Source organism: Aulonocara sp. 'chitande type north' Nkhata Bay, linkage group LG2 (genome assembly GCF_057382095.1).
Source record: "Aulonocara sp. 'chitande type north' Nkhata Bay isolate Kocher_YH1m ecotype deep benthic linkage group LG2, A_spYH_male_GT1.1, whole genome shotgun sequence".
Lineage (NCBI taxonomy): Eukaryota > Metazoa > Chordata > Actinopteri > Cichliformes > Cichlidae > Aulonocara > Aulonocara sp. 'chitande type north' Nkhata Bay.
Window position 1 is genome coordinate 3,185,742 of NC_141345.1, and position 15,120 is coordinate 3,200,861.

At 41.4% G+C, this 15,120-nt stretch overlaps 1 protein-coding gene across 4 annotated transcripts in view; it reads left to right on the forward strand.

Moving 5' to 3' along the window:
• Positions 1 to 15,120, forward strand: part of drp2 (dystrophin related protein 2) — a 179,802-nt gene that overhangs the window by 115,465 nt on the left and 49,217 nt on the right. For all 4 annotated transcript variants that reach the window (XM_086302105.1, XM_086302079.1, XM_086302096.1 and 1 more), the window contains one exon: positions 6,664 to 6,820. In XM_086302105.1, coding sequence (XP_086158231.1) covers positions 6,664 to 6,820 — 157 coding nt within the window. The remainder of the gene's footprint in view (positions 1 to 6,663; positions 6,821 to 15,120) is intronic.

The window sequence follows — 15,120 nt, forward strand, 5'->3', positions numbered from 1 at the left end:
CACATGAGACTAACGGCAGTTAATTGCATCTGATGATTTGCAGGAGATCCCAAGAGGAGAGACAACCTCTAGCTCCACCTCAACAGGTGGAGGATAATAGCTGCTTTCCAAAAACAAACTGCAAACCCACGGAACCAGGCCTCATATGAAAATACATCAGTTTAGGCTTGAGGAAAATGAATGCTGATGCTCACAAAGCAGGAGATGAATATACAAAGTTATCACAGCATTTATAAGTGTCAAGAACTGGAGTGAAAACGTCATCAAGAAATTCTTAGAGTGTCACAAAGTACAGAACATAGAAGCCTGGCAGAGAAAGAAAGCAAAAGATTTCAAAGAATCTGGAGTGAAAACCAGTGAGAGATGTGTCCAAAGACCCCAGAACAACTGCCAAGACACTCATGGATGCCTTAGCCAAGTTGGGAACTGTGGTCTCAAAGAAGACAATCACTAGAATCGTGCACAGTAATATATAGTGAGGTTACAGACCAAGAAAAACTTTTGCAGAACAGACAATGGAGAAAGATTATGGATACTGGAAGTGAGTTCTGTAGTCAGATGAGACTAAACTAAAGCTCTTTGGCCACAGAGATGCTGCTTATGGTTGAAGAAAGAAGGGAGAGGCACATAACCCAAAGAAGACTGTCTCAACAGTGAAACATGGCGGTGGGAGTATTATGCTGTGGGATGCTTCAGTGCAACTAGAACTGGGAATCTCATTAAAGTGCAAAGGATGAAGAAAGAAGCTTATGTGAAGATTTTAAAAGAAAACCTCCAGCAGTCAGCAGATAACTGTTAGCAAAAAGAATATAGAATTGACTATTAGCATCAGGAGGGGCTAACAATTTTGACTCTGCCAGGATATATATAAAAAAAAAAAGACAATATGACATGTTAAAAAACCCCACACTGGCATAACTATGCTCACTGTACATTTACCTATTTGAGACAGGTTGCATTTTATTGCAAATGTCGGCAACAAAACATGCTACAAGATTTAGTCTAAAAACATAGCCTAATATTTTTAAAATATGTGCACTTTTCTGAGGAAAGACAATTAGAGACTGCAATTGGAGGCAAAAAGTAGTTGAACAGCAAGAAAGTAGTTTCTGCTCCAACAGGAGGAAAATTAATTTTAAATGTTAGCAATAGACCATTAGAGTTCTGTTCAAATCCATTTTTGTACTAATGATATGAAAGAGCCCCAGCCATTTATTGCTGCTTCTTGAATTACTTATCCAAATGTTGCAATGTCTTTTATCTGAACATTTAATTTTTCATTAATTTCTTATAGTTGTGTTTTGGCTTTTCATTCCACAAAGACATGAAGATTGGAAAAACAAACAAGCAAAAAAAAAAAGACAAACCATAAGTTCTGATTGGTCATTTTAGTGATCCTTCTCATTTTTCTTGATCAGGTCATAAATTTATATTTTGCTAATGTGACAGATTGAGCCACTTACCAGCCAAAGGTTTTGTGTAGTTAGATATATGGGAGTGGCTTAAGAGTTGGGAGTTTGCCTTGTAATCGGAAGGTTGCCAGTTCGAGCCCCGGCTTGGACAGTCTCGGTCGTTGTGTCCTTGGGCAAGACACTTCACCCGTTGCCTACTGGTGGTGGTCAGAGGGCCCGGTGGCGCCAGTGTCCGGCAGCCTTGCCTCTGTCAGTGCGCCCCAGGGTGGCTGTGGCTACAATGTAGCTGCCATCACCAGTGTGTGAGGCACCAGCGCTTTGGGGTCCTTAGGGACTAGAAAAGCGCTATACGTTGTGTTGTGATGTGTCATATCGTGTCGTGTTGTGTTATATGTAGTGCCGACGTAGGACAGTTTTCCAATTTCATTGTACTACTGTACTATGTATGACTGTGCAATGACAATAAAGAGTTATCTTATCTTATCATACAAATACAGGCCATTTACCATTTGAAACATTCAAAGACTCACTTTTTTTGGCAGCAAACTGAAAGTACCCAAAGGATGACTTGGTTCGTTGGTGGAAAGCTTTCTAATGTGCTGATTATCTGCAACATTTAATTATGACAGAGTGGGTTGAAAACAAAAAGAAGGTTAATCCTTTATTGTATGAAGGTAAAAACAATCAAATTGAGTATAAAGCAGAATTCAAAACCAAAAGGAGATTTGGGGAAAAAAAAATAATTCTTTATACATAATTGAACAAAATGCAGTGGTTGTATCAACAGGGCTCATCACATTGGCAGCTCTCTTGCAATGTCTTTGCAATTGAGAAAGAATGAGATGAGGGGGCTGCGCTCAAAGCTTCTCTGGGCCCCGAGGCAACACGCTAGCACGCTACTCTCTTCTAAATCAGGAGAAACACTGAGCATATCCTCCTATGCATGAATTAATCATCGAACCAAGCACTATGTTTCTCTCTGTAATCTTTCTCACCGATTAGGGAATTGGAGTTTTGTTTGACCATATTATTTACTTTCGATGCTAAATCTCAATAAATATTGACACACACCATTAATTTTCATGTAACACATTATTTCACCTGGTAGAACACTGACTTACACTGAAAGGTTAACCAAGGAGCAATGCAATCTTATATTTACACCCAGAACATTGTGATTGGCATTCTTCTCCAGAGCCACCACAGCGATGAGCTGATAATGATGCAGTGTCGTTTTCAAGGACACGGGGATGTTGATTGTTACCTCAGCTGCTGTAGCAAGAATCTGTTTATTCATATTCACAACAAAGATCAGTCTCTCTAATGTTGGGTGGCATATTTTATCTCTTATGAATCCATCGCATGACGCTAATCCAGGAAATGAAAAGGTCTGCATTCTTCACTATGACAATATCTGGTATTTTGAGTACCAGTCTCAATTCAGACCAGAGTATCTCATCGTGTGTGCTCGTGCAACTGGCTGCCTTTCAATCATTAGACTGTTGTTTGTGATGCCAGCAGATGACTCTGTACGTTGAGAGTGTGCCGTGTCAAGGGCAGACACAGGAAGCAGTCTGCCATGCACTCAAGCATTGCCATTAGCCCATTTGTATCGATTATTTCTGGCATTGCCATCAAGCCTGTTGGCTATTTTTGAGCAGCTTGAGACAGGCATAGATACAGGCCTATGCACAGCACAAACACGAACAGACCCACAGAATGTTTTTGTTTTTGGTTAATTTTCTCCCTTTGTTCTTCAATGTGAAAAAAAGTTTTCTCTGCGCAATCCTGTAGGAAACTAGGTGCACGCCTACTGCTTCCTTAGGAATTTAGAGGGTACTACTACTGGCAGCCAGATGCTACTAAGGGAAAAAATGTGACCACTTCTGCAAAAGCAGACGTTTTAGGCAGTTTGCTGGTCTCAGCCATTCAGGTGTGTGTTGATTGAATGCCGCAATCTTCCCAGGAGTAGACATCTCAACAAAAGCTTTCCCCACATACAATGGTCAGACAAATTACAGACAAAAGAAAAACAAATGAGCAAATACTAAACACCGCATATCACCACAAAGATGCCATATCGTCTATCAAAACCTAGACTGAATAAGTTTGGATAAAGTAAGAAGAGCTCACCCACCAAACCTTTTCCTCTTTTGGTCCTTTCTTCCCTCTTTTTGGACACATACAGGCAAAATCCCTGGCATCTCCTTATCCAGTGCAGCAGAGGCTGACCCATAAAAAAACCTAAATGAATATCATGATGTTTCCAGTTGAGATAAAATAACTTCAGTCAGCCTCACATACTGGCAAACCTTAAGCCTGGGCTCCCTGTAGCTTAGCAGGGCAGGAGTTGTTCTTGGCAGCCCTCACCATGTGACAGCGATTACATTCCAGCACAGCGCTCTATTTGTTTCACCCTCGGTGTGTGTAATGGAAAGCAGTGATCAGCGAATGCGCTCTGAGCTGTGTATGTGCGTGTTTCTTCGTGCCTGTTCTGATTGCTTGTGTGAATGTCTGCTGCATAGTTCGAAGCATTTTGAAGCTTCTCTGCAAAAGTGTCAGGGTCATCTTTTGATGGATGACCTTACTTAGATATATCCGAGGCCCTGGTTTGCTCTTACTTGAAACAGAAAACTCATTCCATTCATGCTGAGTGATTGTATGTGTGTATTTTTGGTATGGTTGTGTGTGTGTCCTCACGCCTGTTATGGACTGACAGCCTCTTCTGCAGGGGCCATGGAAAAACAGCTCCTCTCTGATTCAATTACCACAGCGAGTACAGCTGGAGGGGCAACAAGAGGCTAGGGGACATCATGGTCTGGTTCACACAGGTTTTCTGACACAGGGTTGAACAAAGAGGCCTATCAGTTCTGAAACGTGCACTTACAAGCTTGATTTCACCTTTCTGTCTTTTTCTCCTTAAAGTCTCGAAGCTTTCCCCACATGCGATTTCTGAAACTGCCATCGCTGACCTGACACCTAATCCCTTATGTGTCAGAGCCCATCTATGCTGAATTCAATTTGGATAATATTGCCTTACAGTCCTTTTTTCAGTCAGTAATATGGAATCGGCGATGGTGGCATGCTGTTGGTTCAGGTTGAAAGATTATAGATAAGTATTTGCTTAAACTCCATTTAGCAGCATGTAATTAACTAACTTTGTGTCTTGCAGAAGTTCATCTCTGGTGGTTTTCTATTTAATTGCAGCTAAAATCTTAAAGATTTTGCTTTGATTTCACATAAATTGTCATCTGAATCAAGTTAGGTTTTTGCAAAGTCCTCTCTCATTTACAGATGTGAGCAGTAACACGTCTTTTTCACTCTTGCTTTCGCTCCCACTCATCATCTTTGATGTGACAGTGCTGGCAAATTGTGATGTGCAGGAATAATGATATTTGAGTGCTGGCTTCTGGTGTGTAATTGAAACACGAGGAAGCTTTCACATTGCCCCCACACTGCCGGCGCCAACTGTGCTACAAAAGCAGTACTTCCCTCAGATATCTCTTATGCTGCTGGCAGGTGGCGAACAGATAACTTCCTTCTGTCATGTGAACCTAGTTCACTTCAGCCTGGAAAATACTGTCATCTACAACTCTGTGCCTCTCACCTTGCACCGCTACCATGTGGGATTCTACATAAAAGACATTGCATGCATCTTTGATTAAAAGAAATAGAATAGTCCAGTATTGCATCTCATTTAGCAGCAGTTACAGAATTTTCAGATTTACCATAAAAATCTCAAGTCATTTTTGACATAGTAAATCTTCTCTGATTTCAGACAAAAGTAGACCAAAAACGTAGCTACTATCCTTGTTCCAACTTTTACTGACTCAAAAGACTGAAAAAGTGTTGCTATCAACTTTTTGTAACACATACATTTAAAATATCCCCTTGCTTCATAGATTAAAAGACTGCAAAAAAAGAACAAAAGTATTTATATTTAGCAAATATAATAAAGAAAATGTAGCATTGTACTGTCATTTCACCATCACCCTGTCCATGGATCCAGTAATGCTGTCATTGTACTTGAAATTAAGGCATTCATTTATACAGATTTTTTGTGTGTTCACGTTGGAAGTACAGTGTTACATATAGTGCTACTCTATACTCGATCATATGTGTCTACCAATATGTTTAAAGTCTCTTTCTCTTTCTTGCTGATAAACACTTAAAAGGTGCTAAAGTATTTTAACTCTGCATTTTTATGTCCATGTTTTCCTGGTGGCAGTCTTTCCTCCTGGCCTTTTGCAGGCAAGATGCTTCACACCTTGGCATATTGTTGCTACCTCTGTGTATAAGTTGTCTTTTAAATTATCACATGCTACCTCTCTCTAGCTTAGATAACCAAACATTACCATCTGAAGCTTACTTCAGAATTGATAAACCCAAGCTGTTAACAAAAGATGCCCGTGTTAAATCTTTAGATTATGAATAATTCAAGATTGTTTAAAGCTATGTTGTCTGAGCTTGTTTTAGAATTAACTAAGTTTTTGACTTATTCATCATCTAAACACAGTTTTGACTCTCGTTCTCGAATAAAAATTAAACATAGAGCAACACATTTGTGGGAACATTCTTTGACCTTTTTTAACCTCTCCGCTTCACACCAAACCAGAATGAGTGCCATTTAAGACCTACCACTTAGTTCTTTTATTCAAATGTTAGTGGGTTGTTATCTTGCTGTAGGATGTACACCTGACCAACCAGTCTGTCTTCCTTTATTACTTGCCCTTTGCTCACCATTCTCGTAGCTATAAAAAGTACTTCCTGCAGTATTGTCCTGATAATGTATTCCATCTGGTGGGAACAACAAAATAATCAGCATAAATTGGGCCATCTGTGGGAACTGTTTGAAAACCTTTTAAGGGTTAATTCATATCACTGCTGCAAAAAAGCTACAATTTTCTTTATCCTTGAAAAAGCAAATTTCTCATGAAATATATTTTCATTTCACCTTGGACAGTGTGCTACTTACCTTTAGACTCTTAAGGTTGGACTTCAAATGGAAAAATACCTGGGTGACTACTGGAAAAATAACATGGCATGCAGGTGATATTAAGAGTCATTACTGAACTGCAAATTCAAGTGACACTGCTAATGAGTGGTTTAGAAGTTATCTAAGAAAACATGTAAACATGTTGCTATTGTGCAAAATAGGCTGCAGTGACCAACTGTCATCTGCAGCATTTATTTGGTGAGTTGGAAAATCCTACTGTTTGCTAAAGCAATGTGTTGCTGTGTGTGCTGGCAGGGTGCGGCTAGAGGCTTTCTCCGACAACAGCGGGAAGCTGCAGCTCTCCCTGCAGGAGATCATAGAATGGCTGACGGCCAAGGACGAGGAGCTGTCGGAGCAGCTGCCCATAGGAGGTGATGTGGGAGCTGTCCAGCACCAGAGGGAGTTCCACCAGGTAACGTGGATAATTCCTTTTCAGTACCCAGTTTACAAGATGTGGTTATTCTCAAAAGGAAAATTAGATACACAGCTTATTCATACTGAAAAATTAGCCAAAGAAAACCATATATGTATATAAAATACAACAGAAACTAAAATGCATAAATGCATTCTTTGATTATATGTGATAGAGGGGATAAGATTCTTGCTATATTAAAGGATTTTCTTCTCAATTTTAAAAGCCATATATCTATGTCCATATTAGACAATATGAAATTATACTGGGAGCATGCTCGAGGTCATGTGCTGATAGTTCATTAACCAAAAAGTCTCCATGCTGATGTTGCCTCATGTAGAACACTAAACCCCCCAAATGCCCCTGTTGTGTCAGTATGGATAAATCACTTTGATCAGTATAAAGTCTAGAAAACGCCTAAATAAATGCAGCCCATTTACCTGTGTGATGTGTGGTTTTTGAGGCAGTGTCTGCACTTTTTTCTTTTACTTGATAAAAGCTAAAATAGTCCAGATTTGAATCAGGGGAATATTCTGGATTTGAATCTTCAGCAGAGCAGTAATAAAAGCACAAGGATAAGCATGCTTGGAGTTTGCAGATAACAAGTCTCTATTCTGCCAGCTTTTGCAGATATCCGAGATATCGATCAAACCGGCATCTATTGTCCAGTTTGAATCAATACTAGATAACTGAAACTTTCTCCAAGTTTAGCTGTCGTTGATACTATTGATGGAGGCATTGATGGAGTACACTGCAGGATGCTCGGATCTCCAAAAGACAGCTGGCGAATACACAAAGAAACGGGTTTACTAACTAAGTGAAATAATAATGAAAGAAATTCAAACTTTGAAACCCTCCAATCAAATGCAAGCTATACCAGCTCACTTTTTTTTGGTTCACTCAGGAACAGCTTAAACAAACTGCTCCAACTAACCAGGTTAATCTAAGGAATGAGCCTGCTCTTTTTCAACTTGACTGAACCACAGCCGCAACTACTATGTTTTTGTAACACACAAATGATATGATATGATTCCTGACATCCACACATATGTATGTGAAACAAGTAAAAGTACCTAATTATAATATTTTTAAAGCTGGAACCTTTACAATTTTGATGTTGTTGCTTAAAAATCAAACTGAGATGGTTAATTAATTACATAGATTGAACAATAGAGCTCAAGCTATTTAGAGGTTTTGTGACTTGTGTGTTTGTCCATCTTTAAGTCATGTTCACAATTCCAGATCACAAATTACATCCAGGGCTGGGATTCAGGGGATTAATTGTAGCAGGACAAAGCGCTGCACTTTAAAACCATGATTTTAAAAGATTTTAGAGACTTTTGGGCAAATAAACAGATTCATTAACACTGAGCCACCTAAGGATTAGGCCTCATTCTTTGTGGGTTACAGTGGGGCAAAAAAGTATTTAGTCAGCCACCGATTGTGCAAGTTCCCCCACCTAAAATGATGACAGAGGTCAGTAATTTGCACCAGAGGTACACTTCAACTGTGAGAGACAGAATGTGAAAAAAAAATCCATGAATCCACATGGTAGGATTTGTAAAGAATTTATTCGTAAATCAGGGTGGAAAATAAGTATTTGGTCAATAACAAAAATACAACTCAATACTTTGTAACATAACCTTTGTTGGCAATAACAGAGGTCAAACGTTTACTATAGGTCTTTACCAGGTTTGCACACACAGTAGCTGGTATTTTGGCCCATTCCTCCATGCAGATCTTCTCCAGAGCAGTGATGTTTTGGGGCTGTCGCCGAGCAACACGGACTTTCAACTCCCGCCACAGATTTTCTATGGGGTTGAGGTCTGGAGACTGGCTATATATATATATATATATATATATATATATATATATATATATATATATATATATATATATATATATGTGTGTGTGTGTGTATATATATATATATATATATATATATATATATATATAAGGTGTACTCTCAGTGGCAAGGGAACAATAAGAGAACAGCACCACCAAGGCTGGAGACGGAGCAATACTGGAAGAGCATATGGGAGAAGGATGCAACCCATAACGGCAATGCTCAGTGGCTAGAGGATCTGAGGGCAGACCACAGCGACCTCCCTGAACAGGGTCCAGTAACCATCACAGTGGCAGATATCCAAGAAAGGGTCTCCAGTATGAAGAGTTGGACAGCACCAGGGCCCGACATGGTTCACGCCTACTGGCTGAAGAAGCTGACTGCACTCCACGAGCGTCTGGCAGCACAAATGAACCAGCTGCTAGTTAACGAGAGACACCCGGAATGGCTAACTGAAGGCCGGACGGTCCTGATCCCCAAGGACCCCAAGAAGGGACCGGTCCCCTCCAACTACCGACCAATAACCTGCCTCAGTACTACATGGAAGCTCCTGTCAGGCATCATATCGGCTAAGATGAACAGGCACATGGGTCAATACATGAGCGGGACACAGAAAGGAATTGGCAAGAATACCAGAGGCGCAAAACACCAGCTACTGGTAGACAGAACAATCAGCCGAGACTGCAAGACCAGACTGACCAACCTGTGCACTGCCTGGATTGATTACAAGAAGGCCTATGACTCAATGCCCCACAGCTGGATACTGGAATGCCTAGAATTGTACAAGATCAATGGGACCCTAAGAGCCTTCATCAGGAACTCAATGGGGATGTGGCGTACAACACTAGAGGCCAACTCCAAGCCCATAGCACAAGTCACCATCAAGTGCGGGATCTACCAAGGAGATGCTCTGTCCCCACTGCTGTTCTGCATAGGCCTGAACCCCCTCAGTGAGATCATTAACAAAACTGGCTACGGATACCGACTACGGAACGGAGCAGTTGTCAGCCACCTCCTGTACATGGATGACATCAAGCTGTATGCCAAGAGTGAACGAGACATCGATTCACTGATCCACACTACCAGGCTATACAGCAATGACATTGGAATGTCGTTCGGACTGGAGAAGTGTAGTCGGATGGTAACAAAGAGAGGGAAGGTAGTCAGAACTGAGGGGATTGAACTACCAGAAGGCAACATTGCAGACATAGAGGACAGTTACAAGTACTTGGGGATCCCACAGGCGAATGGGAACCATGAAGAGGCCGCTAGAAAAGCTGCAACCACCAAGTACCTGCAGAGGGTCAGGCAAGTCCTGAGGAGTCAGCTGAATGGTAAGAACAAGATCCGGGCCATCAACACGTACTGCCCGTGATCAGGTACCCTGCTGGGGTAATAGGCTGGCCAAAGGAGGAGATAGAAGCCACTGACATAAAGACAAGAAAGCTCCTTACCATGCATGGAGGGTTTCACCCCAAATCCAGCACCCTGAGGCTGTACGCTAAGCGGAAGGAAGGGGGCCGGGGACTGGTGAGTGTCAGCACCACAGTCCAGGATGAGACAACGAACATCCAAGAATACATTAGGAAGATGGCCCCAACTGACCGAGTGCTCAGTGAATACCTCAGGCAGCAGAAACCCAAGAAAGAGGAGGGAGACGAGGAACCATCATGGAAGGACAGGCCCCTGCACGGTATGTACCACCGGCAGATAGAGGAGGTGGCTGATATCCAGAAATCCTACCAGTGGCTGGACAAAGCTGGACTGAAAGACAGCACAGAGGCACTAATCATGGCAGCACAAGAACAAGCTCTGAGTACAAGATCCATAGAGGCTGGGGTCTATCACTCCAGGCAAGACCCCAGGTGCAGGCTATGTAAAGATGCCCCAGAGACAATCCAGCACATAACAGCAGGGTGCAAGATGCTAGCAGGCAAGGCATACATGGAACGCCATAACCAAGTGGCCGGCATAGTGTACAGGAACATCTGTGCCGAGTATAACCTGGAAGTCCCGAGGTCAAAATGGGAGATGCCCCCAAGGGTGGTGGAGAATGACCGAGCTAAGATCCTGTGGGACTTCCAGATACAGACGGACAAAATGGTGGTGGCTAACCAACCGGACATAGTGGTGGTAGACAAACAGAAGAAGATGGCCGTAGTGATCGATGTAGCGGTTCCGAATGACAGCAATATCAGGAAGAAGGAACACGAGAAGCTGGAGAAATACCAAGGGCTCAGAGAAGAGCTCGAGAGGATGTGGAGGGTGAAGGTAACGGTGGTCCCCGTGGTAATCGGAGCACTAGGTGCGGTGACTCCCAAGCTAGGCGAGTGGCTCCAGCAGATCCCAGGAACAACATCGGAGATCTCTGTCCAGAAGAGCGCAGTCCTGGGAACAGCTAAGATACTGCGCAGGACCCTCAAGCTCCCAGGCCTCTGGTAGAGGACCCGAGCTTGAAGGATAAACCGCCCGCAGGGGCGTGCTGGGTGTTTTTATATATATATATATATATACTATTTCCTCCTCAGAAGGGAAATTAAAAATGATATAGGAAGTTATCGAGCAATGTACAATGATCGCTCCCTTTAAAAGAGTCTATTCTTATAGAGGAGTGAAAAAAGGACCACTTCCAAAGAACTGTGGCTGAGATCTCATTAGCCATTTCTTCTCAGGCCTCTTACCCATCTTCATCACCATCTAAAGACACATGGGAATGAGGTGCTTTAATCTAATTGGCTACTCCATTTCTCTTTTAAGGCCCTGCACACCCACTTAGTGGTCTTTTTCAAGGAAGAAGTTAGGTTGGTTATAGCCTATAACATCTCATCACATCTCGTCATAACCTAACCTATAACTTATAGGTTAGGTTATGATGAGATGTTGTCAAAGTTAGTCCACCATAGAACTTTGCAGCAAAACTAGGAGAACTGCTGTTTTAATCAATCAGTGTTCAGATCTGATAACAGCATTCAGAATAGGAAGTCTGATTCATACATTGAGAATTCAATTACTTCCAAGAAATTTGTGCTATCATTAGATTTTCCCGCAGTAGTGAGGTAAATCTGCCGAAATTTGTGTGTGACTTTAATGAGCAGTCATCCGGTGACTTTCTCAGTTTTCCATAAACTTGCTGGCGCTCACTGCCCTGTGTGTGTCTGTTTCACACAGCAACAGTTAACACGTGCAGCATATTTCTGGCCAGTGTATGTCCTTGCCTCACCCTGCACAAAACATGTACTCTGACTTTTAAGGTTATCGCTCTTAGATGTATATGCAGTTATTTAAAACACAGCATCATACATCTACATTTATGTTTCTGTCAGGTTGTCACGCTGTCATTTATGTTACTTAATTACCTATAATTGGAAAGCTGGGTCTGTAATTATAGTGCATTAGATTTACCACTAAGTGCATTTCTCTTAACCAACAAAGTTTTAACTGTGATGCTGATCAAAGACAACCTTCCAACATATAAGTGGTGATTAAATATATTATTTAGAAAATACATCAAAAGGAAGAGAAATTTCACATGCATTAAATCTCTTTCAGCTCAGGGTTGCAGAGGGTGATGGACCCACTTGACTTTGGGTGAGAGGCAGGGTATTTGCAGGACAAGCCATCACAACATCACTGATCTAAAACAGAGATTATTAAAAGGTGAAGTTGCTGCACGTTATCACACCTGCAACAACTGAAAATCATCAGTTAACATAACACATATGTGGTATGTCTTTGAGTGCGTATGCATTTCATGTTTGATGGTGTTAGCATAAAAAGGTACTTCACCATAATATCTTAACAGCTGATTTGGACTTTTACAAACAAATCAAGTATAATAAGTTGAATTTCTGTGTTTAGACTACATTGTTGCCATACTTACCATACATGCATCCAGTTTCCAAGCTCTATTACATCAGACTTGTTCGATTTAACAAGCCAGCATAATGAGTGCAAGTTTCAATATTTTGTCAGTGAATTTTTATTGACGAGATCAAAAGAAAAAATGGATTTCCTGTGTGTTAATGATACCCACTGGTGGCACAACCATAGAAATCCCAGGATGTCTTTAAGGGAGGGAAATCTTTCAACTGAAATCTTCTTAACTTGACATGTCTTATAGCCCTGTGTGCAGTGTGTTAGTGGAAACTCATAAAGTTGGTACAGACAGGAACTGCCTAGCAGGCAGCTCTCCCTTTCTTTCTCCCTCCCTTTCTGTGTGTGTGTGTGTGTGTGTGTGTGTGTCATCCATTAGAACAAAATGATTTTGATTATTATTTAAGTCAAATAATGCAATCAAATATTCAAGGCTTTATAATATACTTTAAGGAGTGTGTGTGGAGGGTATAAAACCATTCATTTTTACTCTCTTCGGATTTCTTTGTGATAGCAAGTATTTGGAAAAACATCAACTATGATCTCCTGGATATTTTTTTTCATTTCCCACTAAATCGCCTTAGCCCTTACTCGGCAGTGATATATCTTGTGAAGTGGTAGTGATGTAGCCACATGCACACATACACGCAGAAACCTACAGTAGCCTCCGCTCGCACAAACTTGTAATTGGTTCTGTAACTACAGCATAGTTTCCCATTCCACCCTTTTTCCAATTTTCCATGCTGCCAGTTTGTGCAGTGCGTCTGAAAGGCCACTTGACATAGGTTTGTGGCTCCTGCTTCACACCACTTCAACTCCCATCTCAACTGGTACACTGTGAAATCAGACTCCCAATTAGCAGGCCGGCAATAACAATAAAAAACAAAACAAAAGACACCTTTAAACTCCACATTTATCTGTGCTATGCTCTCCCCCGGGTTTCTCTTCATTCTCTTTTCTCCCTGTCCCTTTTCTTAGTCACTCTTATGTGTATTTTCTCCTACCCCTCGACAGGTTTTTATAACCCCAACTGTATTTTTTTCTCTTTCTTTAATTACCACTTACATGGGGGTTTATACCCATAAGGAAAATAAAGCTTTTGCATTTTCTCGAACAAATTATGTGATTTATAATTAATTCTTATAATTGTGTTACATCAGAAAAAGCTAAAAGGGTCATGTTGGGTTCATGTCTCATGAATAAATCATGAGACATGGGAGATCCATCTCTTATAAGACATACATTACAATTACAATATATTACAACATTGTAAAATAGAACATTTACTATAATCTATTTTTAGTATATCCTTACTAGGATGTAATGTACAATTTTTCCTTTCCTCTCCTCTCCTTTCTGCTCCTCTCCTCTCTCCTCGAATGTCCCATTTTCAGCACAGCATGCCTTTATAATCTGTGATGCCTCCGCTTCCCGAGCGTCTGGTCGTTCTAAAACTTTTCCGACAAAGCAGAGAGGGAAATTGCATTTCGGTTTTCTATAGAGAATTAAAGCGTTTTAAGAAATGTGAATTATTGATCTTAAGTGGATTTATTCTGATGTTGTTGTGTGTGAGTGGAGTTCTCACTGTATTACACTTGTGTATGTGTGTCTCTACATCTGCATGAGCCCTGGCTTGGGAGCATATTTGCTGTGTGTATATTTGGGGCAGTGACAGAGGGGTAAGATACGTATTGGGGGAAATAGTGTATGGCTGTGCGTGCTTCGGTGTTGGAACGACTGAGCAATTTGGCATTGGAAAGGATTTTGTGTGTCTGCAGCAGCTGCAAAAGGAAAATGAAATGAAAATTCATCTACTTCTGTGTTGTCAGAAGCACATAGAAAAGGAGCATCCGGGATGAGTAAAGGGAGTCAAAATGTTTAGACCAAGTCAATGAAGTTATTTCCTCCCCCTGACTTTTTCTCCGCCATGCATTATGTATCTTAATCTGATCTGAAGGCTTCGCTCTTAATGTTCCTTCAACCAAAGATGAAGCCTCTGAGTGTGAAATTTAGCTGGAATTAAAGTTTTAACATGACAGCTGGCTCAGGGAATCCATGGCTCAGCTCCTCTTTGGGCAGCAAAGCAGCTAAAGAGACGACGGAAAGAATAGAGAGCTAGAGAGGATGAAAAGTGGGTAAAGGAAAGGAAGGAGGCGAGGCGAGAATGAAAGGTTAAGGAGGGAATTTGCGCTTGGAGAAAGAGTGTGAGAGAGGAAGAGGAAAAAGACAGAAAGCAGGTTTTCTTCAAGACTGTTGCACTGGGAATCTTATCTCTTGCTGCAGCTCCCCGTCGTGCCACACTTTTGCATGTTTGCATGGTGGCGGCCGGTGTTTGCTGGTGTTTCATTTGGGGCTCTCTGTTTCACTCTACTCGCTGCCTGTTATCAGGCCTGCCGGGCTCTGGTCCTGGGGATTTTCATAGACACTGAAACACTGTCCCTGCAGTGGCTCACAGCACTGCTAATTCCAGCTAGTAATGTAGATTTTTAGCTGAAAATGTAATCTCTTTATACCGTAAGAGGATTGAGAACATTGGCTTCACCTAAATAAATTACTCTGAAGAGAGGAAATATCCCTGGCA